This window comes from Argopecten irradians, chromosome 1 (genome assembly GCF_041381155.1).
Source record: "Argopecten irradians isolate NY chromosome 1, Ai_NY, whole genome shotgun sequence".
NCBI classification, from domain to species: Eukaryota; Metazoa; Mollusca; class Bivalvia; order Pectinida; family Pectinidae; genus Argopecten; species Argopecten irradians.
Window position 1 is genome coordinate 54470162 of NC_091134.1, and position 23967 is coordinate 54494128.

The 23967-nt window shown below is 41.6% G+C and overlaps 3 protein-coding genes across 3 annotated transcripts; 1 reads left to right on the top strand and 2 right to left on the bottom strand.

Moving 5' to 3' along the window:
- Positions 1 to 1313: 1313 nt before the first annotated feature.
- Positions 1314 to 5655, bottom strand: LOC138333654 (glycogen phosphorylase, muscle form-like). The gene is made up of 2 exons (XM_069282162.1): positions 3248 to 5655; positions 1314 to 2243 (listed from the first exon to the last, which is right to left on the bottom strand). Exons 1-2 carry the CDS (start codon positions 5611 to 5613, stop codon positions 2015 to 2017), a joined length of 2595 nt encoding a protein of 864 aa, XP_069138263.1. The 5' UTR covers positions 5614 to 5655; the 3' UTR covers positions 1314 to 2014.
- Positions 5656 to 6514: 859 nt separating this feature from the next.
- LOC138333679 (uncharacterized) lies at positions 6515 to 20740 on the top strand. The gene is made up of 4 exons (XM_069282211.1): positions 6515 to 6644; positions 17583 to 17654; positions 17958 to 19104; positions 19335 to 20740. Exons 3-4 carry the CDS (start codon positions 17969 to 17971, stop codon positions 19876 to 19878), a joined length of 1680 nt encoding a protein of 559 aa, XP_069138312.1. The 5' UTR covers positions 6515 to 6644; positions 17583 to 17654; positions 17958 to 17968; the 3' UTR covers positions 19879 to 20740.
- Positions 13314 to 15640, bottom strand: LOC138333157 (uncharacterized). The gene is made up of 2 exons (XM_069281373.1): positions 15447 to 15640; positions 13314 to 14934 (listed from the first exon to the last, which is right to left on the bottom strand). The coding sequence occupies exons 1-2, from the start codon at positions 15638 to 15640 to the stop codon at positions 13314 to 13316; spliced, it is 1815 nt and encodes a 604-aa protein (XP_069137474.1).
- Positions 20741 to 23967: the final 3227 nt, after the last annotated feature.

The window sequence follows — 23967 nt, forward strand, 5'->3', positions numbered from 1 at the left end:
AAATCCGTCTTATGTCAGCTTTTTTTCTGGCTAAATCTTGGTAACCATATCTAATCTCAATTACCCCAACCTTTCTGTATATATTACATTTGAGCCTTTATTGTGCTGTTTCCCATTGAAAATGTTTGCTGTGTTTGTTAAAGTCACCAAGACCAATCTCAAGTGATCTATTTTAATAGTCTGTTTTTTGTTGTCGTGCATAATCGCTCTGTAGACATTTTATATTTTTGACTTCTTCTCCAAACCACTGAACCAAAGTCATTGATATTTTGCAGAAATCATCTAGGGCTAAAAGTCCTTCAGAATTTTGAAATACATGTATTTAAACATTAAACTGTCTTTCTATGGCAATTATGGTAGATATAGATGCCAGAGCTTTGCAGACAATCTTCATAATGCGCACTAGGCATTATGAGATTATTGTCTGCAAAGCTCTGACATCTATATAGACCATAGATGCCATAGGAAAATAGTTTAATGCTTATATTTGCATTATCAAATCATTTTTGGGTCTCTGCATTAACATTGTTTAAGCTAGACCAGGAAAACCGTTCACCAACGACGATTTAATCCACAAGATGGAACAGCCATTTTGACGGTGATCAGTTCACACAACGTCAACATTAGTGACGTCATAATGGTCACGTTTTGGGTGTCAGTTATACCCTCACATACTTCACTTTGCCTTGGTTAATTCATATAGTAGACAATTAAATGTAAATATATGGTCTTCAACCCCATGGACCTGAGGGACAGTGCCAAAAGTGTTTCGATTTTTTTTATGCCAGTTTCCGAATAGATTTCAAAACAGAAAAGTTAGGTAGCATTTGATAACCAGACATGTCGGGAATAAAAATGTACCAGGGAATGTTTTAGCAGTTGATATATGTACAGAGACATAAAACACAGAACTTATAACAGCTCCAGATATATTTCTCTGGCAATATGTCTTTGCTTCAAAAGGTTTAGCAATTCAGCAAGACAATGCGACACTATAAAATGTAGAAAAATATCAACCGTTCGCGTGTGAAAAGAAATAATAAGGTAATAATCAAACTAACGGTAAACAATAGCTTGTGAATAACAATAGGCAAGACTTTTATAAACAAGTATTCCTCAGCAATAAAGGGTGACTTACAAAATGTAGAACTAGGGTATACGGTTACAGCTGTGTAATGGACCATAGCATACACAGAAAGTGAACACGGACACATTGGACAGACTTCACAACACGATACATAATACGGAGTTTTAATGTGTTGATCATGAACACATATGGATTGGGAAAAATTACTTATTATGGAGGTCGTTTTGAACCAACGATATAATATAAAATTATGTATTGATGGTCTTGAGACCGTGACTGCTAAATGCAACGTCTAGTACATTTTCTTCTAGTTCGCTCCACTTATTCATTAATGCCAATTTAAAGCAGCTCAATTCTTAAATGAAAGTTTATCAAACTATGATATTAGTTAACACATTTTCCTTAGTTTAAAACGGGCGCATAATTTATCACAGAGATCTGAGAATTAGTTACAGATTATATAATTATGGACCTACTAGAGTTTTATGATATAGACCCCTAAAACGCATAAAATTGCTCTGGTGGTTCCATAATTATATAATCTGTAAATAATTCTCAGATCCCTGTGAACCTAATAAGTGATTTAGACAGTATAGTAAATTATCCATGTCTCTGACCTGATGTACGTTGCATCTGAAAACTATTCGTCAAAATAAAGTCAGGGTTAGACGAAAAGATTGACTCGTGTACTAAATGACATGTCCTGGATACATTTCAAAATTTTTGTTTTATTACAACAAAACGTGATCACTTTATCATATGACTGATTTATTATTCTCTAAGTGTTATATATATATTCGTGATATCAATATGGTTTCTCATCGTGATCACTTTATCATATAACTGATTTATTATTCTCTAAGTGTTATATATATATTCGTGATATCAATATGGTTTCTCATTCCATTTCTCTGATTCTTCTAGATATCATTCATCAACGGAATGCACCACATGTGGAAGAGGAAGTTTGTAGCCAGTGGGGTCAACACCCCAGATCTTGGAGGCATACTCGGTAATAGTACGATCGCTGGAGAACTTGCCAGCCGCGGCTATATTGAGGAGACATATCCTAGCCCACTCCTGGGGTTGGTGGTATAAGGCATCGACCCGCTTCTGACAGTCTACGTAGGAGCGGAAATCGGCCAGGAGCATGTACCTGGGGACACAGAACAAAGGCGTGACCAAGTGACATAAAAACTTTCACAAAATATCAATTGAAATGTGCTACTTCCGTGAGGAAATGATGTGTGCGACAATGTGTTCTAAATACTTCCCACCCAATGACCTGCCCCTATGTCAACTGACATGGAAATAAGCGATAATTAACAGTTCAACAAGAGTAGTCACGTTCTGTCACACTTACGTATAAACATAATATTGTGTATTAATTTTAATACAATTTGTTTATCAATAGCTTTGAAATATATACATTGTACCTATTTCAACGTATCTGACACGCAAATTCGTGTTCAGCTTTCCATACTTGTTATATTAAATCCAATACCCGTTGGCCTTAACTTGCTAATTTGCTTGTTTTTGTTTTACTTGAAATCTATGGTCTTTGTGATAAAACAGTAACGGGTTTTGTTTCAAAATTGAGTGTCAAAACAAAAGTGTAGCATTTTAGCATTTGTTTTGTGTTACGTTGATATGGTGACTGTGTGAGGTGTGGTACTGTTCCCCTAACATTCACCTGATGATGTGGTTATTGTGGAGGTTGCGATCACATGACCAGGGAAACAGATTGTGACATTGTCGAGTGAGTTTCTATACTGTTTATTGTTTGTTTAATCTTGCTGAACGCTTGACGTCATATAAGGACGAATTGCCTGGTATGCATCATCAATATGTTACGGAGGATTGTGTCTCTTTGTGATAGCATGGAAAGTGAGCGTTTCACTGGATTGCCTCACACATACATGTACTATAGAGACATGTGCTTCCCAGATATAGTTAGTTATTATACACTATGGATATAACGATATCTATAAAGAACACCCACCAGCCAAATACATACTCGTTGTCATTTAGGTTATGCCACGTAATCAAATCGTTTAGTAGGCTAATTAAAACATTCAAGTTTAAGGTTGCGTTTTGCAGATGATTGCATGCTTACATGTTAATTGCAACCTGAACTACCAGCAAAGTTTTGGGATTTACCTGTCAGAAAACACAAGCTCGTTGTAGATGTCCCTAAAGAGCCCATGGTCCTCTGGGGAGAAAAACCCGCTGTTAATTTGGTCAAGTGCCTGCTTGAGCTCCGGGTCATCCTCGTAATATTTCTTTGGGTAGTAGTTTGGTCTAGTCGCTTCTACTTCTTTCTCATTCATTCCAAACAGGAAGAAGTTATCTTCTCCCACTTCTTCCAGCATCTCAATATTGGCACCGTCAAGGGTTCCAATTGTCAAAGCTCCATTCAGCATGAATTTCATGTTCCCTGTTCCAGAGGCTTCAGTTCCGGCCGTTGAGATCTGCTGACTAAGGTCCGCGGCGGGAATGACTTTCTCCGCTAGAGACACTCTGTAATTCTGTAGGAAGACCACCTTCAGTTTTCCCTGAATTGACTCGTCATCGTTGATAACCTGAGCGACACTGTTGATGAGTTTAATGATAAGTTTTGCCATGAAGTACCCAGGTGCTGCTTTGCCGCCTATCATTACTGTTCTCGGGACCACGTCAATTTCTGGATCTGCTTTGATCCTATTGTATAATGTGATGATGTGCAGGCAGTTCAAAAGCTGGCGTTTGTACTCGTGGATTCTCTTCACTTGCACGTCAAACATAGAATCTGGATTGACTTCGACATTAGCATGCTTCTTGAGATATGCGGCTAGTTTAACCTTGTTGTTTCTTTTGGATTCTATTAACATCTGAATAATCATATCATCGCTTTGGGATGATTCGAGATTTCTCAGGTAATCAAGATTGGTGAGCCATTCTGTTCCTAACACGTTATTGATGAGGACAGTCAGGGAAGGGTTACATACCATCAGCCACCGCCTCGGAGTAATGCCATTAGTAATGTTATGGAACCTTTCAGGAAACATCTCGTAAAAGTCTTTGAAGATTTTGCTCTTTAGTAGGTTTGAGTGGATACGAGCAACGCCATTTACAGCGTGTGATCCAACGATGGATAAGTGTGCCATGTTGATGCGCTTGTCCTCTCCTTCTTCCACGATGGACATTCTCCGGACTCTGTCATCGTCTCCTGGGAAACGCTGCTTGACTTCATCAAGAAAGTGATGATTGATTCTGTAGATGATTTGGAGATGTCGAGGAAGAACCCTTTCCAGTAGATGTGTTGACCAGCGTTCGAGTGCCTCGGGAAGGATGGTGTGGTTTGTGTAGGCACACGTCTCCTGAACAATCGTCCAAGCTTTTTCCCATGTCAGTCCATTCTCATCCATTAGAAGACGCATTAACTCTGGGATGGCGAGTGAGGGATGGGTGTCGTTGAGCTGAAGAGCAACCTTCTGGGAAAATGTTGCAAATGAATTCCTGACACCATGTGCCCCTCCACGTTTGGGAGATTTGTATCGCCTTATGATATCCTGAAGTGAAGCGGAGACGAGAAAGTACTCCTGTTTGAGTCGCAATTCCCTGCCTTCAAACACGTTATCATTGGGGTACAGTACCCTGCTAATGTTCTCAGCCAAATTCCGATCGTACACCGCTTTCAGGTATTCGCCGTTGTTGAAGAAATTTAGATTGAAGCTGTCTGATGCTTTGGCAGACCATAGCCTCATTGTGTTGACCGTGTTATTCCTGAAACCTGGTATAGGTGTATCATACGGAATTGCTTGAACAACCTGCGTATTCACCCACTTGGAACCTTGTTCGTTTTGTTCAACAACTCCATAATAATGAACAGGGATGGTAAACTCGGGTCTTGCATGTTCCCACGGGTTTCCATACCTCAGCCATTCGTCAGGTTCCTCTACTTGCCAACCACCTTTGATCCTCTGTTCGAATATACCATAGTCATAGCGGATACCGTATCCGTAAGCTGCCATCCCTAGAGTGGCCATAGAGTCCATCAGACAGGCTGCCAGACGTCCCAGTCCGCCATTCCCTAGACCAGCATCCTCCTCACTATTCTCGAGTTCCTCCATATTGAGACCAAGTGTTCGTATGGTGCCGTCACACATACTCTGTATATCCAGATTGACCATAGTATTGGTTAGAGTACGGCCCATGTAGAACTCGAGTGATATGTAGTACACACGCTTAGGATCTTTCTTGTAATAGTGTTGCTGGGTCCTGATCCAGCGTCCAACCAACGTGTCTTTGACAGTGTGAGCTAGCGCCATAAAGAAGTGCCAATCTGAGGCGTCGTTCCGGTCTTTCGCCATCGTGTAGTGCAGATGACGATTGAAAGCATCCTTCAAAGTATTGATACTTTCCTTTGGCGCGATGTGCCTGATGCTGATCTGGCGTTTCATCGGATCCTCGTCGTCATGCTCTAAAGCATCAATGACAGGAATGCGATGACGCTTTAAAAACGAGTCCGGGTCCACGGACGACATGTTGGGAACTCAATGTCGTCAAGGCATGGACATGACGTCATTGATATAGAAGATTGTTTTCAGATTAATTGTGACGTCATAACTATTGTTATTATTCATTTGCTCTTTTTACTTGAACTAACGACTCTGTATAAGAGTGATATTTTCAACCTGCACCCAATATGAACGCGTTCATACAAAATTAAAACTGTTATTTATACAAAACCGATCATTTAGAAAAAGTATAACAAATCGAAAAGAAGGATGGAAAATAAGTGGGTTTTTTTGTTTTGTAATTTTCAGCAAATTGTTAAGTTGTCATAATATAGTAATATGGCTTCAAATGGGTACACACTAAGACACAGAATATCTTATAAGGTTTTTTTAAACTTTGTTTAGCTTTTCCTCTTACGAACGTATATCGAAACATATCCAGATACCTAGGCATATTTGTTTTTTTCCAAGGCCGACTACATGGGGTTATGACGTGATCCCGGACATAACTGAGCGAATCACGTGACCTGTCTGGATGGTGCGGTATGTCTGGAGTATCACAATGTATTTATGATATTTAATATAAATAAGATAACAGGGTGATAACAGTGGTATGTGTATAGGGACGACCACAGCGGAAATGTTTAATGGCCGATACAGGGTGGGGGACAATAGCCACACCAATAAACCGTTAATTACGGCCCAGGTACATACACGGCTAATGTGTGTATACCTTGTACCGCCGAGTCCACCCGACTGTAAAACAAAGGGTATCACCTTCCCGTCCATGTAGGTAACTGACACCCCTAATGCACATACATACTACCGTCATTGTTTTACTGTACAATGATACACCTTTCACAGACTTCCCCTGTATATTGTTTATCAATGAAAAGAAAAGTTTTACCGTTTTTAAAAGCCTAGTTATTCTCGACCCACAGATATTGTGTCAAATCGGTCATTTCAGTGAACGAAAGTCCGTTGACTCTATGTAGAAACCGTAGATGCAACGGAAGAGTTGGAGCTGTGTAAGTTTGACTAAACTGTGATCAGAAAAGGTAGGTTATGAATCAAATTCCATGTAATTGTTGTAAGTTTATACAAAGCAATCAACATGGAAAATGTTAAATTTTTGTACGATTCTGATATTTATGATAAGTTGATGTAATAGTTTAACCTTCGTAGAAACTTAAATGGATTCTAAGTAAAACCTTGTTATCTAGCCATCTCTCTATGGTAGTATTCTGTAATTCAAAAGAGGTTAACTGCATAAAATGCGTTAAATTATTTACATCAATGTTGAAACAATCAATTTAGCAAGAACTAAATAAATATGGAAACTGTCCTCTATAGCCGTAATCCATGAAATTTTCCAGCTCGTGGTTAAGGTACTTTTAAACTCCAAAACTTTTAAACCATTTAAATCTGCCCCATTTATGCTAATATTTTGAACCAAACCATGCAGTTTAGTGTAATTTTAAGGACTTTAAGTGTTTACACTTTACTTTTAAATATGATTTAAAAAATACCGATGACTGAAAAGAATATTAACTTTACTACCCAACTGTACATAACGAATACTATACTGTATAAGGTAGCGATTACTATTCTAGTTAAATCTAGCTAATAAGTTAGCGATTACTTTATCTAGTTAATAAGTTAGCGATTACTTTATCTAGTTAATAAGTTAGCGATAAATTTATCTACATGTAATGAATAAATTAGCGGTATCTACATCTAGTTAATAAGTTAGCGATTACTATATCTAGTTAATAAGTAAGCGATTACTTTATCTAGTTAATAAGATAGTGGTTTACTTGTTAGCGGTTACTATATCTAGTTAATTAGAGAGCGCTTACTGTATCTTGTGAATTTGTTTTTATGGTTACCGATAGTGAAAACGGTAAGCGGTTTGACATTATGTAGTTGTTCAATCAAATGTTATCAATCGCAAAATTATCAGATTCATATAGTTTTTTTCATTAGTAGAAAAGGGAAATATGGTAATGTACAAGAGAGATCAGTATTACGCGCTGAATCAGACGAATGACAAAAGAAAACACACATCGAATTACTCATTTAATGGTCAAGGAATGCAATTGTTAGGAAATTAATCGTCGATTTATCACAATTTAGAAAATAAACTTGTAGTCAAATCGACACAGCAGACATTAGAGTCTGGATGCTTGTGGCTCCGACACTGTTGTCACGAACGGGGGATCTGATGATATACCTCTTATTGAAATACTAGATAATGGGGGATTGTGAGCCGATGGATGGCGATATATTTTAGAAAGTAAAGTAATGCGCTTAAGAGTATAGGGACATTAATGCCGATTTGTTCGTTGCGTTTTGTGGTGCGTAATAGATAGAGTGTGAGTAAGGATGTAGGAACGTATATAGTGAAGAAAGTATGAAGATAGGAAGGGGTCGAGACGAGGGAATGAGGGTCGGAGTATGAAGGTAGGAACGTAGGGGGTCGAGACGAGAGAATGAGGTGTAGGAGTATGAAGGTAGGAACGTAGGGGGTCGAGACGAGGGAATGAGGGTCGGAGTATGAAGGTAGGAACGTAGGGGGTCGAGACGAGAGAATGAGGTGTAGGAGTATGAAGGTAGGAACGTAGGGGGTCGAGACGAGAGAATGAGGTGTAGGAGTATGAAGGTAGGAACGTAGGGGGTCGAGACGAGAGAATGAGGTGTAGGAGTATGAAGGTAGGAACGTAGGGGATCCAGACGAGAGAATGAGGTGTAGGATTATGAAGGTAGAAACGTAGGGGGTCCAGACGAGAGAATGAGGTGTAGGAGTATGAAGGTAGGAACGTAGGGGTCGAGAAGAGGGAATGAGGTGTAGGAGTATGAAGGTAGGAACGTAGGGGGTCGAGACGAGGGAATGAGGGTAGGAGTATGAAGGTAGGAACGTAGGGGGTCGAGACGAGGGAATGAGGGTAGGAGTATGAAGGTAGGAACGTAGGGGGTCGAGACGAGGGAATGAGGGTAGGAGTATGAAGGTAGGAACGTAGGGGGTCGAGACGAGGGAATGAGGGTAGGAGTATGAAGGTAGGAACGTAGGGGGTCCAGACGAGAGAATGAGGTGTAGGAGTATGAAGGTAGGAACGTAGGGGTCCAGGCGAGAGAATGAGGTGTAGGAGTATGAAGGTAGGAACGTAGGGGGTCGAGACGAGAGAATGAGGGTAGGAGTATGAAGGTAGGAACGTAGGGGGTCCAGACGAGAGAATGAGGTGTAGGAGTATGAAGGTAGGAACGTAGGGGTCGAGAAGAGGGAATGAGGTGTAGGAGTATGAAGGTAGGAACGTAGAGGGTCGAGACGAGGGAATGAGGGTAGGAAAATGAAGGTAGGAACGTAGGGGTCCAGGCGAGAGAATGAGGTGTAGGATTATGAAGGTAGGAACGTAGGGGTCGAGACGAGAGAATGAGGGTAGGAGTATGAAGGTAGGAACGTAGGGGATCCAGACGAGAGAATGGGGTGTAGGAGTATGAAGGTAGGAACGTAGGGGTCGAGAAGAGGGAATGAGGTGTAGGAGTATGAAGGTAGGAACGTAGAGGGTCGAGACGAGGGAATGAGGGTAGGAGTATGAAGGTATGAACGTAGGGGGTCGAGACGAGGGAATGAGGGTAGGAGTATGAAGGTAGGAACGTAGGGGGTCGAGACGAGGGAATGAGGGTAGGAGTATGAAGGTAGGAACGTAGAGGGTCCAGACGAGAGAATGAGGTGTAGGAATATGAAGGTATAAACGTAGGGGATCCAGACGAGAGATTGAGGTGTAGGAGTATGAAGGTAGGAACGTAGGGGGTCGAGACGAGGGAATGAGGGTAGGAGTATGAAGGTAGAAGTAGGGATCAGGCGAGATAATGAGGGTAGATTATGAAGGTAGGAACGTAGGGGGTCGAGACGAGAGAATGAGGGTAGGAGTATGAAGGTAGGAACGTAGGGGTCGAGACGAGGGAATGAGATGTAGGAGTATGAAGGTAGGAACGTAGGGGGTCGAGACGATGAGAGAGATGAAGGTGTAGGAGTATGAAGGTAGGAGAACGTAGGGGGTCGAGACGAGAGAATGAGGTGTATGAGTATGAAGGTAGGAACGTAGGGGGTCGAGACGAGGGAATGAGGGTAGGAGTATGAAGGTATAAACGTAGGGGGTCGAGGCGAGAGAATGAGGGTAGGAGTATGAAGGTATGAACGTAGGGGGTCCAGACGAGAGAATGAGGGTAGGAGTATGAAGGTAAGAACATAGGGGTCCAGACGAGAGAATGAGGTTAGGAGTATGAAGGTAAGAACGTAGGGGTCCAGACGAGAGAATGAGGTGTAGGAATATGAAGGTATAAACGTAGGGGGTCGAGGCGAGAGAATGAGGGTAGGAGTATGAAGGTATGAACGTAGGGGGTCCAGACGAGAGAATGAGGGTAGGAGTATGAAGGTAAGAACATAGGGGTCCAGACGAGAGAAGAGGATAGGAGTATGAAGGTAAGAACGTAGGGGTCCAGACGAGAGAATGAGGGTAGGAGAATGAAGGTATAAACGTAGGGGGTGAGAGACGAGAGAATGAGGGTAGGAGTATGAAGGTAGGAACATAGGGGGTCCAGACGAGAGAATGAGGTGTAGAAGTATTAAGGTAGGAACGTAGGGGTCGAGAAGAGGGAATGAGGTTAGGAATTTGAAGGTAGGAACGTAGGGGGACGAGACGAGGGAATGAGGGTAGGAGTATGAAGGTATGAACGTAGGGGGTCGAGACGAGAGAATGAAGTGTAGGAGTATGAAGGTATGAACGTAGGGGTCGAGACGAGAGAATGAGGTGTAGGAGTATGAAGGTATGAACGTAGGGGGTCCAGACGAGAGAATGAGGTGTAGGAGTATGAAGGTATGAACGTAGGGGGTCGAGAAGAGGGAATGAGGATAGGAATATGAAGGTATGAACGTAGGGGGTCGAGACGAGAGAATGAGGTGTAGGAGTATGAAGGTATGAACGTAGGGGGTCGAGACGAGAGAATGAGGTGTAGGAGTATGAAGGTAGAAACGTAGGGGGTCGAGACGAGAGAATGAGGGTAGGAATATGAAGGTTTAAACGTAGGGGGTCGAGACGAGGGAATGAGGGTAGGAGCATGAAGGTATGAACGTAGGGGGTCGAGACGAGAGAATGAGGGTAGGAATATGAAGGTTTAAACGTAGGGGTTCGAGACGAGGGAATGAGGGTAGGAGTATGAAGGTATGAACGTAGGGGGTCGAGACGAGAGAATGAGGGTAGGAATATGAAGGTATAAACGTAGGGGTTCGAGACGAGGGAATGAGGGTAGGAGTATGAAGGTATGAACGTAGGGGGTCCAGACGAGAGAATGAGGTGTAGGAGTATTAAGGTAGGAACGTAGGGGTCGAGAAGAGGGAATGAGGGTAGGAGTATGAAGGTAGAAACGTAGGGGGTCGAGACGAGGGAATAAGGTGTAGGAGTATGAAGGTAGAAACGTAGGGGGTCAGACGAGAGAATGAGGTGTAGGAGTATGAAGGTAGGAACGTAGGGGTCGAGAAGAGGGAATGAGGGTAGGAGTATGAAGGTAGAAACGTAGGGGTCGAGACGAGAGAATGAGGGTAGGAGTATGAAGGTAGGAACGTAGGGGGTCGAGACGAGAGAATGAGGTTAGGAGTATGAAGGTAAGAACGTAGGGGTCCAGACGAGAGAATGAGGTGTAGGAATATGAAGGTATAAACGTAGGGGGTCGAGGCGAGAGAATGAGGGTAGGAGTATGAAGGTATAAACGTAGGGGGTCGAGGCGAGAGAATGAGGGTAGGAGTATGAAGGTATGAACGTAGGGGGTCCAGACGAGAGAATGAGGGTAGGAGTATGAAGGTAAGAACATAGGGGTCCAGACGAGAGAATGAGGATAGGAGTATGAAGGTAAGAACGTAGGGGTCCAGACGAGAGAATGAGGTGTAGAAGTATTAAGGTAGGAACGTAGGGGTCGAGAAGAGGGAATGAGGTTAGGAATTTGAAGGTAGAACGTAGGGGTCAGACGAGAGAATGAGGGTAGGAGTATGAAGGGGAACGTAGGGGTCGAGACGAGAGAATGAGGGTAGGAGTATGAAGGTAGAACGTAGGGGAGACGAGAGATGATGAGTAGGTAGAGAGTATGAAGGTATGAACGTAGGGGTCGAGACGAGAGAATGAGGGTAGGAGTATGAAGGTATGAACGTAGGGGGTCGAGACGAGAGAATGAGGTGTAGGAGTATGAAGGTATGAACGTAGGGGGTCGAGACGAGAGAATGAGGTGTAGGAGTATGAAGGTATGAACGTAGGGGGTCGAGAAGAGGGAATGAGGATAGGAATATGAAGGTATGAACGTAGGGGGTGAGAGAGAGAGAATGAGGTGTAGGAGTATGAAGGTATGAACGTAGGGGTCGAGAGAGGAATGAGGTAGGATATGAAGGTATGAACGTAGGGGGTCGAGACGAGAGAATGAGGTGTAGGAGTATGAAGGTATGAACGTAGGGGGTCGAGACGAGAGAATGAGGTGTAGGAGTATGAAGGTAGAAACGTAGGGGTCGAGACGAGAGAATGAGGGTAGGGTATGAAGGTAAACGTAGGGGGTCGAGACGAGGGAATGAGGGTAGGAGCATGAAGGTATGAACGTAGGGGGTCGAGACGAGAGAATGAGGTTAGGAATATGAAGGTTTAAACGTAGGGGTTCGAGACGAGGGAATGAGGGTAGGAGTATGAAGGTATGAACGTAAGGGGTCGAGACGAGAGAATGAGGGTAGGAATATGAAGGTATAAACGTAGGGGTTCGAGACGAGGGAATGAGGGTAGGAGTATGAAGGTATGAACGTAAGGGGTCGAGACGAGAGAATGAGGTGTAGGAGTATGAAGGTATGAACGTAGGGGGTCGAGACGAGAGAATGAGGTGTAGGAGTATGAAGGTAGAAACGTAGGGGGTCGAGACGAGAGAATGAGGTGTAGGAGTATGAAGGTAGGAACGTAGGGGGTCCAGACGAGAGAATGAGGTGTAGGAGTATGAAGGTAGGAACGTAGGGGTCGAGAAGAGGGAATGAGGGTAGGAGTATGAAGGTAGAAACGTAGGGGGTCGAGACGAGAGAATGAGGGTAGGAGTATGAAGGTAGGAACGTAAGGGGTCGAGACGAGAGAATGAGGGTAGGAGTATGAAGGTAGAAACGTATGGGATCCAGACGAGAGATTGAGGTGTAGGAGTATGAAGGTAGGAACGTAGGGGGTCGAGACGAGATAATGAGGGTAGGAGTATGAAGGTAGAAACGTAGGGGTCGAGAAGAGGGAATGAGGGTAGGAGTATGAAGGTAGGAACGTAGGGGTCGAGATGAGGGAATGAGGTGTAGGAGTTTGAGTATGAACTGAGATGGAAGTATAAGGTAGAGCGAAAGGAGAATGAGGGTAGGAGTATGAAGGTAGAAACGTAGGGTCAGACGAGAGAATGAGGTGTAGGAGTATGAAGGTAGGAACGTAGGGGTCGAGACGAGGAATGAGGGTAGGAGTATGAAGGTAGAAACGTAGGGGTCGAGAAGAGGGAATGAGGGTAGGAGTATGAAGGTAGGAACGTAGGGGTCGAGACGAGGGAATGAGGTGTAGGAGTATGAAGGTATGAACGTAGGGGTCGAGAAGAGGGAATGAGGGTAGGAGTATGAAGGTAGAAACGTAGGGGGTCGAGACGAGAGAATGAGGGTAGGAGTTGAAGGTAGAACGTAGGGGTCAGACGAGAGAATGAGGGTAGGAGTATGAAGGTAGAACGTAGGGGTCCAGACGAGAGAATGAGGGTAGGAGTATGAAGGTAGAACGTAGGGGGTCCAGACGAGAGAATGAGGGTAGGAGTATGAAGGTAAGAACGTAGGGGTCCAGACGAGAGAATGAGGTTAGGAGTATGAAGGTAAGAACGTAGGGGTCCAGACGAGAGAATGAGGGTAGGAGTATGAAGGTATGAACGTAGGGGGTCCAGACGAGAGAATGAGGGTAGGAGTATGAAGGTAAGAACGTAGGGGTCCAGACGAGAGAATGAGGGTAGGAGTATGAAGGTAGGAACGTAGGGGGTCGAGACGAGAGAATGAGGTGTAGGAGTATGAAGGTAGGAACGTAGGGGTCCAGACGAGAGAATGAGGTGTAGGAGTATGAAGGTAGGAACGTAGGGGTCGAGACGAGGGAATGAGGTGTAGGAGTATGAAGGTAGGAACGTAGGGGGTCGAGACGAGGGAATGAGGGTAGGAGTATGAAGGTATGAACGTAGGGGGTCGAGACGAGAGAATGAAGTGTAGGAGTATGAAGGTATGAACGTAGGGGTCGAGACGAGAGAATGAGGTGTAGGAGTATGAAGGTATGAACGTAGGGGGTCCAGACGAGAGAATGAGGTGTAGGAGTATGAAGGTATGAACGTAGGGGGTCGAGACGAGAGAATGAGGGTAGGAATATGAAGGTATGAACGTAGGGGGTCGAGACGAGAGAATGAGGTGTAGGAGTATGAAGGTATGAACGTAGGGGGTCGAGACGAGAGAATGAGGTGTAGGAGTATGAAGGTAGAAACGTAGGGGGTCGAGACGAGAGAATGAGGGTAGGAATATGAAGGTTTAAACGTAGGGGTTCGAGACGAGGGAATGAGGGTAGGAGTATGAAGGTATGAACGTAGGGGGTCGAGACGAGAGAATGAGGGTAGGAGTATGAAGGTATGAACGTAGGGGGTCGAGACGAGAGAATGAGGGTAGGAATATGAAGGTATAAACGTAGGGGTTCGAGACGAGGGAATGAGGGTAGGAGTATGAAGGTATGAACGTAGGGGGTCCAGACGAGAGAATGAGGTGTAGGAGTATTAAGGTAGGAACGTAGGGGTCGAGAAGAGGGAATGAGGGTAGGAGTATGAAGGTAGAAACGTAGGGGGTCGAGACGAGGGAATGAGGTGTAGGAGTATGAAGGTAGAAACGTAGGGGGTCCAGACGAGAGAATGAGGTGTAGGAGTATGAAGGTAGGAACGTAGGGGGTCGAGACGAGGGAATGAGGGTAGGAGTATGAAGGTAGAAACGTAGGGGGTCGAGACGAGAGAATGAGGGTAGGAGTATGAAGGTAGGAACGTAGGGGGTCGAGACGAGAGAATGAGGGTAGGAGTATGAAGGTAGGAACGTATGGGGTAGAAACGTATGGGATCCAGACGAGAGATTGAGGTGTAGGAGTATGAAGGTAGCACGTAGGGGGTCGAGACGAGAGAATGAGGGTAGGAGTATGAAGGTAGAAACGTAGGGGTCGAGAAGAGGGAATGAGGGTAGGAGTATGAAGGTAGGAACGTAGGGGTCGAGATGAGGGAATGAGGTGTAGGAGTTTGAGTATGAACCTGAGATGGAAGTATTAAGGTAGAGGCAGAATTGGGAGAATGAGGGTAGGAGTGTGAGTATAAACCTGAGATATAAGTATTAAGGTAGGAACGTAGGGGTCCAGACGAGGGAATGAGGGTAGGAGTATGAAGGTAGGAACGTAGGGGGTCGAGACGAGAGAATGAGGTGTAGGAGTGTGACTATGAACCTGAGATGGAAGTATTAAGGTAGAGGCAGAAACGGGAGAATGAGGATAGGAACGTGAGGATGGGGGTAAACACGGGAGTAGGAGCAACGGGAGAATGAAGTTAGGAAAGTGAGGATGGGGGTAGAAACGGGAGAATGAGCGAAGGAGCATCAGAATTGAAAAAGAAACGGAAGAATGAAGGTAGGAGCTTGAGTTGGCGGGGATTACGAGAGGAGAATGAGGGAAGGAGACTGAATATGTGGGTAGAGAATGAGGGAAGGAGACTGAATTTGTGGGTAGAGAATGAGGGAAGGAGCTTGTGTATTGGGGGTCGAGACGGGATACTGAGGATAGGCGTGGAGCATGGATGTAGAAGTGGGAGAAGGAGTGTAGGAGCATCGGTATTGAGATAGAGCTGGGAAATGAGGGTAAGAGCGTGAGTACAGGGGAGAGGCGGGGTTAAAACGGGAGAATGAGAGCACGAGCGTGAGTATGGGTGTAGACGCGGGAGAGTGAGGATAGGAACGGGAGTATGGCATAGAGACGGAAGAATGAAGGTAGGAGCACGGAGGGGGAGGAGGTAAAACCGGAAAATGAAAGTATGGACGTGAGTAAGAAGATGTGGATGGGAGAAGGATGATATTAGCGCGAGTATGAGGATAGAATGAGGGTAGCCTGGTTGTGGATGCAAACGGAGTAGCAGTTTTCTTTTACTAATATGAGGCCAGGCTGGACTCCATTGTTCTTTTGCTCTGTCCTGAACACATTACGGCACATGTTCAACAATAAATCATTATTCATGGTCAACATAAAATGTGATATGAATCACCATGCTTCATTACACCTGGACACACATTCTCTGTACGTTACCTGTGCAGGGGTTCCCCTACCTGTGATGTTGATACCTTATCAGCAGTAGGGCGGAATCTGAGCAGCGGTACTGTGAGTATTTGTGCACATATTAGGATATTTTTAATTTACTAGGTATCTATAGCTATTTACTGTTATTTTGGAGGATTTCCAACATTATAAACTGCTGTTCACAGCAAATATTTCGGTATAAAGAGAGGATGGTTGGGATCACAGAGATACGTACAATAGCAACTAATTCGAGAGAGAGTATATTGTTTTGTGGAGAGGGTATGCAGGATGATAGAAGCACGCCATTTTCTCGACGTGTTCTTTTGCAATAAGGATCACAGGATCACGTAACAACATTTTCAATGAAAAATTATAATGATTTCATACAATTATGACTCAGTGTAATGAGTACGACGAGAAAGAGGGGTGATAGAGACATTGGGGGGAGGGGTGGGGATTTCGGTTTGCAAAGCCAACTGCTCAATTCAGTGTGATTTATTAATTCGGAGATACTTCATTTTTCCTTTTGGTCTGACGGTCCGTTCATCTGTCAACCTAAGTAGTTTCCACTGCTTCATTTCATTAGAACTTTGGGGTTATAACCGAACTTGACATTTACTGAAAACTAGTTCAAGTTTTAGATTTATTGAGCCATGGTCAAAGTTATTATTTATGACCCTGAGACAAGTTTCATGGTTACTTGGTCAAGGCTATGTTACTCTTATATTTATTTTTGGAAAACATATCATTATCATTCAGAAATCTTTATTTCTTCGTGTATTTTCGCAAAACAGCACAAGATTACAGAGAAATGAAATATCTCCTAATATAATTTCGTTAATCTAGACAATGATAAGGGAACATTTCACTCCAAGCATAATCATTCCATCAGCTTTCTTTGTTCACAAATTTCCTTCAATAGGCACTTAACATAAAGCGTTAAAATATCATCGGACAATTGTTAGTTAACAAATGCATCAGCAAAAACAAATATAACAGTTATCTATTTTGTGAAAAAAAAAAAAAAAAAAAAAAAAAACCAAACACTTTTACAGTTTATTCGTTTAGTACCTTTCTAGATTGACTTGGCTATCGGATAGCTACAATTTCATCTTTCCAATGGCCATTTTGTGTTTGACTACTGTTGGATATGACTTTTCCCTGAAAAGGTGGGAAAATATACAAAAGGAAGTAAAATCAAAGACACGTATGAAACTACTGTTGCTTGAACAGTTGACTTCTGACTTCACACCAAGTACTCGTATTTACTGAACAGGTGCCATATTTTAACCTTTGACACTTTAATGCCAAAAAACCTCCGAATAACGATTAAATACTATGCAGTTTGACACGTATAAATTTTGTCATACAACTTGATACATACAAGATGTTCGTCTATTAGCGTCACATATCTTACTGATATATGACATTGTGTATCATTTACGAGGTTTAACCAGATTCAAGGCATTTCTCTTACGTGAAGAGTATTATAAATAAAATTTTCGATTCGACATCAGATAAGAAATTGATTAAAGTGTCATAAAATTGAGTTTGTTCCCTTTAAATTGACTAGAGGTGTCCTCCAGGCGGATTATAGTAACGCTATTTTGTATTTTACAGGCTCGAGAAGACAGAAGGAGATTTATCAGGCACTACAATATATATATATATATATATATATATATATATTAAGTAAGTATTAAGTGATTTTTGGAAAGTACCTCACATACATGTAGATACATGTACAAAATGTCAAATTTTGATAAAGGCATAATGAAATAATGAAATATCACGAAATTGTCATAGAAAAATGATGGCACAATGTATTTTTTAATCAGTCATTTTAAGTATCTTATGCGCAAACGCCTAGAAAAAGAATCATGCTAAAATAAATAAAAAAATTAACAGTTATCTATGAATTAGACTAGCATTTACTGCTCCTTTCTATATACAATATGTAGTATTAATACATTAAATATATCACTGCCTTTTCAGTTTATCCACCAATGCCAACCTCAAGCCAAGCGTTGATCTTGCTGACCACCGATGGCCGGACACCACCACAAGAGGTCACTCACCGGACATTTCCGTTGTGTTCCGTGCCCTATCCTCTGACCAGCCACGACATTAACGCCAAATGCGTCCAGCTTGATGACCAAAGTGATGACGTAGTCGGGGACATTTATGTTTCCAGACAAACCCGCATCAAACTTGGTGATGTCATCAGCAGTCTGCCCGAGTTGTTGACCATTAAAGGCTACCAGGGGGCACTGGCATACGATGCTCATTCGAAAGTTATGAAGTGGAAAATCGATACCGAAGTTCCGAATAGCCGAATGGAGGCATTTATTACATATCGCGGGGATCCAGCTTTTAAACCAGACTACTTCCAAGACGAGAAAGTCAGGCTTCCGTCAATTTACGATAACGAGGACGAAGTTGATAGCATCAACAGACTTGATGGAACACAAACGTGTCGCTATACCAAAAACGTATGGCGCCCTCCTAGTGAACAATTAGAAAAAATGCCGGTGTCTTTCCCCTCCCTGATGAAGACTGCAATTGATGACGAGACGTACGAACGACTCTGCAATCTCGGTTTCCGACCAGGTGGTAATGGAAAACTGAAGAAAACGTTAAACAATGGAAGCAAACCGAACGGGAAACACGCACCGGTAGAAGCATGGGCGATCAGTCCTGAGGATTTTCAAGAAAAGGATTTCCGATTGGAGGATCTGGACCTTCGTCCTAATGGTAGAAATAAATACAAAGTGAAATTAGCTCAGTTGAGGAGAGATGGAGGGACGCTTCCTTTTCCAAGTACGATGCAGCCAGTGAAGCTTCCTGGAAATGCGCGATCTGTAACGTTTTCTGACCAAACGCACGGAGGAACCGCCACCGGAAACACGGTATATATTCCAAGTCAGGAGGCATCCGAAGACTATTCACCGACTTCGGAAACTTCCGTTACGTATAACGGACATGGTTCAAGTTCTATGAAGGATTATATGTCGGAAAGAAACAAGTTTTTCACAAAATATGGAAAGTACACAAACAATGTTGTAGCTGAAGAATCGGATGAAGTCATTATGGAGTCGTTACACAACAAGAGACTTCCAGCTATCGGCACGGGATACCAAACGTAAGTAAATAACTAAAACGTCGCTATAAGGATTTCGCAAATCTTCTAATTTTTGGGGAATATTGGATAAGGTAAAATATGTAATATTGTGACATAGAATAGGATTTAAATCATTTCCTTTCTTTTCTGTTAACTTTGAATAATATTCTATTTCGGTTTTGTTGTCTGCATAATTCCAGCTCTTGAAATCTTACAATTATACAAAGAAGGATGTGTTGTTCTCATTGCAGTGAGCAGCAATCGTTGTCAGACATTTCAACAATCACAATGGAACCAGAAGTGCCGCCATTTAAATCAAAGAAACTTTCACTGATCGACAATGTCAAGTCAATGGCTAATTATAACAAGTGGAAAAAGCAGAAGTTGACTCGTCTTCGCCTCAGAAAAGAAGTACCGGTTTCACAACCGCTTTCAGTCTGTTTTAGCTTGCGTGATAATGCAAAGAGCCATTCACAAGTAAAGGATATGATTGAAAAACAAATAGGGAGTCCCATAGCGAGGCTCCAATTTGACCCCATCTCTGTGCATGCGCTGGACAATCACGCTAAAAGTCGCTGGGTCGTGACCTTGGCTGACAAAGAAAAGTGTGATCATTTATTAACGAATGGCCTGTTTGTGGATGGCGAAGTGAGAGAGGTCCGAAATCTGGACGATTTGATGAAGGAGGAAGTTGAAGCGTACAAACTGTATGAAATGGTGCAAAGAGGACAGATTGCTATGCCAAATGTCAATAACCGACGTTCTAAAGCCAGACAAAGTACTCGAAGTACATAACCTCGACAGAATGGTTAATTAGTCACCACGAAATTCTCCCGATATGATAGGAGAAGTAATAGGGAAAAGTATATTTCGCATAAAAACAATACGATACTGTAGAAAGCAGGATCTAATCACTTTATACAAAAAAGTGTTTTGCTTCATATTACCCGTTTGATATTTATTCTACGCTATGCCTCAAGATTGCCACTAGGCCCAACAGAGCAATATTTACGTTAATAGAGTTACACTGTGCAATTTTATTTATTATGTATTTAAATGCAGTTTACAAATGAATTTTTATACAGACGAATTGAAAATTTAACGTTTGATTTGAAATAAAAAGAAATATGAATAAACAAATAATAAAAAAAAAATTAATGATAGTAAGTTTCTGAAATCGTTTGCCATATCTTCCTCCAACGTTGCTTGAGGGGGAATAACTCCTACTGCCAACTATTTACTAGTTACATCATCCAAATGGCCTACTTTGATTTTCTATTTTTCATACACGGAAATAATCGAAAAATAGGTAATGAAATTGTTCTGTTTTGCTTAAAATCAAGTGGTTTTATTTCACACAAATTATACTTGTTATTGTCGGATAAGACCGATAACTCTGTTAGACTTGTAAGAGAACCTTGCAAGTGAAGTTGACACATACCATTGGGATCCTAGATCTATTGTAGAGAAGATACTTTACATACCGTAGTGATAAAGAAAAATAAAAAAAAAAAAATACTGCATAAATGAAAATGAAAAGTCTGGGTTTCACGGTGTAATACCCTATATATAACTCTCTTATTACACTTAGGTGATGCTTTATGTGTTCGAACTAAATAACGATCAATCATGAACATGAAACGGAAGTCGTGAAGAGTTGGTAAACTACATAGAATCTGTGATATTAATAATAAGTCAAAGAAAATCTAGGGTAAGAGTTATTTTCATAACGGATCGTGCAAACTAGGGAAAGTAAAGGTAGACATTTCTAAAATACTATCTGATCTGTTGTCCCTACTTTCTATTTCATATCTCATCTCCGCTTTTGTATACATACTGTAACGAAATTGGTTCCGTGTCGAAGTCTCCAACAGGTTCCTGAGGTAGCGTTATACGTGGTCGTCTTGACTGTATCCAATTTTCGTAGGGTTTATTACGTTTGTGATCACAGATCACATTCAGTGATCCCTCAAGTCCTTTATAACTAACGCCTTTAACTATAAGAACTACTCAAAGACAGATATTAAATTCACGGTTTATTATTTCTACCCATGAGAAATAGCAATTAACAATTTAACAAGTATAACAATCGAATAATGAATAATTTACAATGAGTATACAATGTAATACAGAAGATGATTACAAATGGTTTGATAAATTACAATGTACAACTACACATGTTCCAATTTCCCTCAATCACTCTCTATTGGACTCCATGTTCTCAACAGGTACTTAATAATTAATGAATACTACATGTACAGATATAGATGACTATCAACTAGTCTAATTTACAGGTTCCCTTTTAGAACTATAAATATTCACAATATTTACATAAGAGAACTTTATATATTACAGATATAATAACAAGTGTAGAATGTCACCTGTTAGCAATACGTAGTAAGACCAAATATCTACGTATTGATCTAAATATAAACACAACTTATTTACAAGACTAGATACCCTTGTATATTAAATACATGTAATACTACAGTCCGACTATTAATGCTGTAGTAGCGTAATTAAATTATGCTGTTATATATAGATTAATGTCTTATAGAAAGACTAGCAAATGTAGAAGGCCATTTGCTATTAATACGTAAAGATTCCAAATATTTACGTATAATCCTATATATAAATCTAAAATGTCAATAGCAAATGTAGAATGCCATTTGCTAGTAATACGTAGAGATTCCAATTATCTACGTATTAACCCTATATACATTTAGCAAGTTAATGGCAAATGTAGAATACCATTTGCTAGTAATACGTAGAGATTCCAATTATCTACATATTAATCCTATAGATAAATTTAGCAAGTTAATAGCAATAGTAGAATACCATTTGCTAGTAATACGTAGAGATTCCAAATTATCTACGTATTTATCTAAATATATAACTTGACGCTTTACAATATTTGTATAAGAGTTATTTCCCTTTACCTTTCACTATCTATGTGTAGAAGTATAGTAGGCAGACGAGGAGGCGCAGTGATATGAGATTTGTCAATAGGACAAGGATGAAATTATGAAATGCGCTCGGCCTTTTATAGCCTTCGGGCGGCCATGTTTGCACCGAGGATGCGAATTCTTCCAAATATGGTCAAGAATGCAAACATGGCTGCTCGATTCTGCCGTCTCACGCCAAAATAATCGTAACATGACGCGGAACTATAATCAGATAGTTCCGTTAATTTCCTTAAAATATGACATAAACTTTCATTAAGAACATATTCAAAATCTTATAACTTCCTTGTTAAACTCTCTAACTTCCATGCTATAATAAATTTATCACACAAACATAGCTTGTTCACCATTCATATGCGAACGACCACCCTCGACTCGGACTCACAGTCATGAAAAGTTATGAGAGGGAATGACACGAACGTCAGTAATATAAAATGTTGTGAATACAAATGGATTTTAACCTGGATTTATGTTGTGCTGGATATATTACACATTCCCACAATCCATAACATCACTGATTTACTAGGTAAGACCTGAATAATAGTAAGTTTTGTACATTTTCAATGTCCGACTTCCATGCATACCGTAGAGGATGCTAACATGGCGGCCGTGATAACAACACACAACATTCTGTTGACCAGCCAAATGATTATAACAAATAATTATCATGTAATACATGTTCTTAACGTTAACTTAGTAGTTTCTAGATATCTGGCATATATTTATTATTGCCTATTATTTCTAGTTGTCTGTTTATTATTTCCCAACGAATCATTCCACAGCTGTGATAAACAGTACACAAAATCAGCTGTTGTACACGGGCATGACCGTCACAATTCTCACTTCCATACATTTCCTAATTCCGTTTCAATACCCCCTACTTAAAAAGATTTGACGTCCTCGTCAACACTTAGTATTTATTAAACAAGCTTTAAGAGAAGAAAAAAAAAATCAATTCCAATTAATAGTGGAAGAATTTCCTCCTTACACTGTTATTCCTTATATACTATCCTTAGTAACAGTAATGAATTACACCTTTCCAAAATTGTAGTTATACAAAAGTATACATAGAAACATGTTTTTTATATTTCTTCCAAGTGCAGCATACACGGGCCATATGTGCACCTGATGAGATTTCCTTATCTATTTTACAATAAAACAAATTAAAATATATGGTACATCCTTTTACAAGTATACGTTTTACCACAGACTGTTCTAATACCCTGAGTTACTCAAAATACTTACATGATATAATAGTTAACTAAGTTCATACATATTTAACCTAATAAAATGATAATTCACTATACATATATACAATGTTCCAATTCACACTTTATTTCCTTCCTTCTTAAATAGGTCCATTTCTACCTCCTCCACTGCCTTGATGCACGAGTCCAGCTCAGTAAATCTGAAAAGTTTTTCCTTGAGGGGGATCAGTCAAGCTGAAACCTTTCCCGTCTCTGCAACCTTGCGGGTGGTCATTTAATTAAAATATCGTGCCAGGACTACATCCCGCTCCCCATTCTCCATACGAGGTGACGGTCCTCCTGGCAGGCATAAAAACTGGGTCCGGCCAAGAATTGTCTGCCTGCCAGCAGACACACCGCACAACTGGACTGCTACAGTCTCCCACATGAAAAGCTTATGGTCTACTGATGATCTGCGCCAGTCCTTGGGAGGCCACAACAATCTAGGAGCGGCTGTCACCTCTTCATCCTCAACGTCATTCCAGAGCCGTGGAGCAGGAGGGAATGTTGGCATTCCTCTTATCTTTAACAACTGAGTTGCTCGCTCTTTCAGGTCGTCCAGCGATCCCTTCTTCTTCCTGTCCAGCAGGAAGGGTTGCAGCTTCTGGCTCCGCCTCTTCCTGGCTAGCAGGAAGGGTTGCTATCGTGGGCTCCGCGTCTTCCTGGCTAGCAGG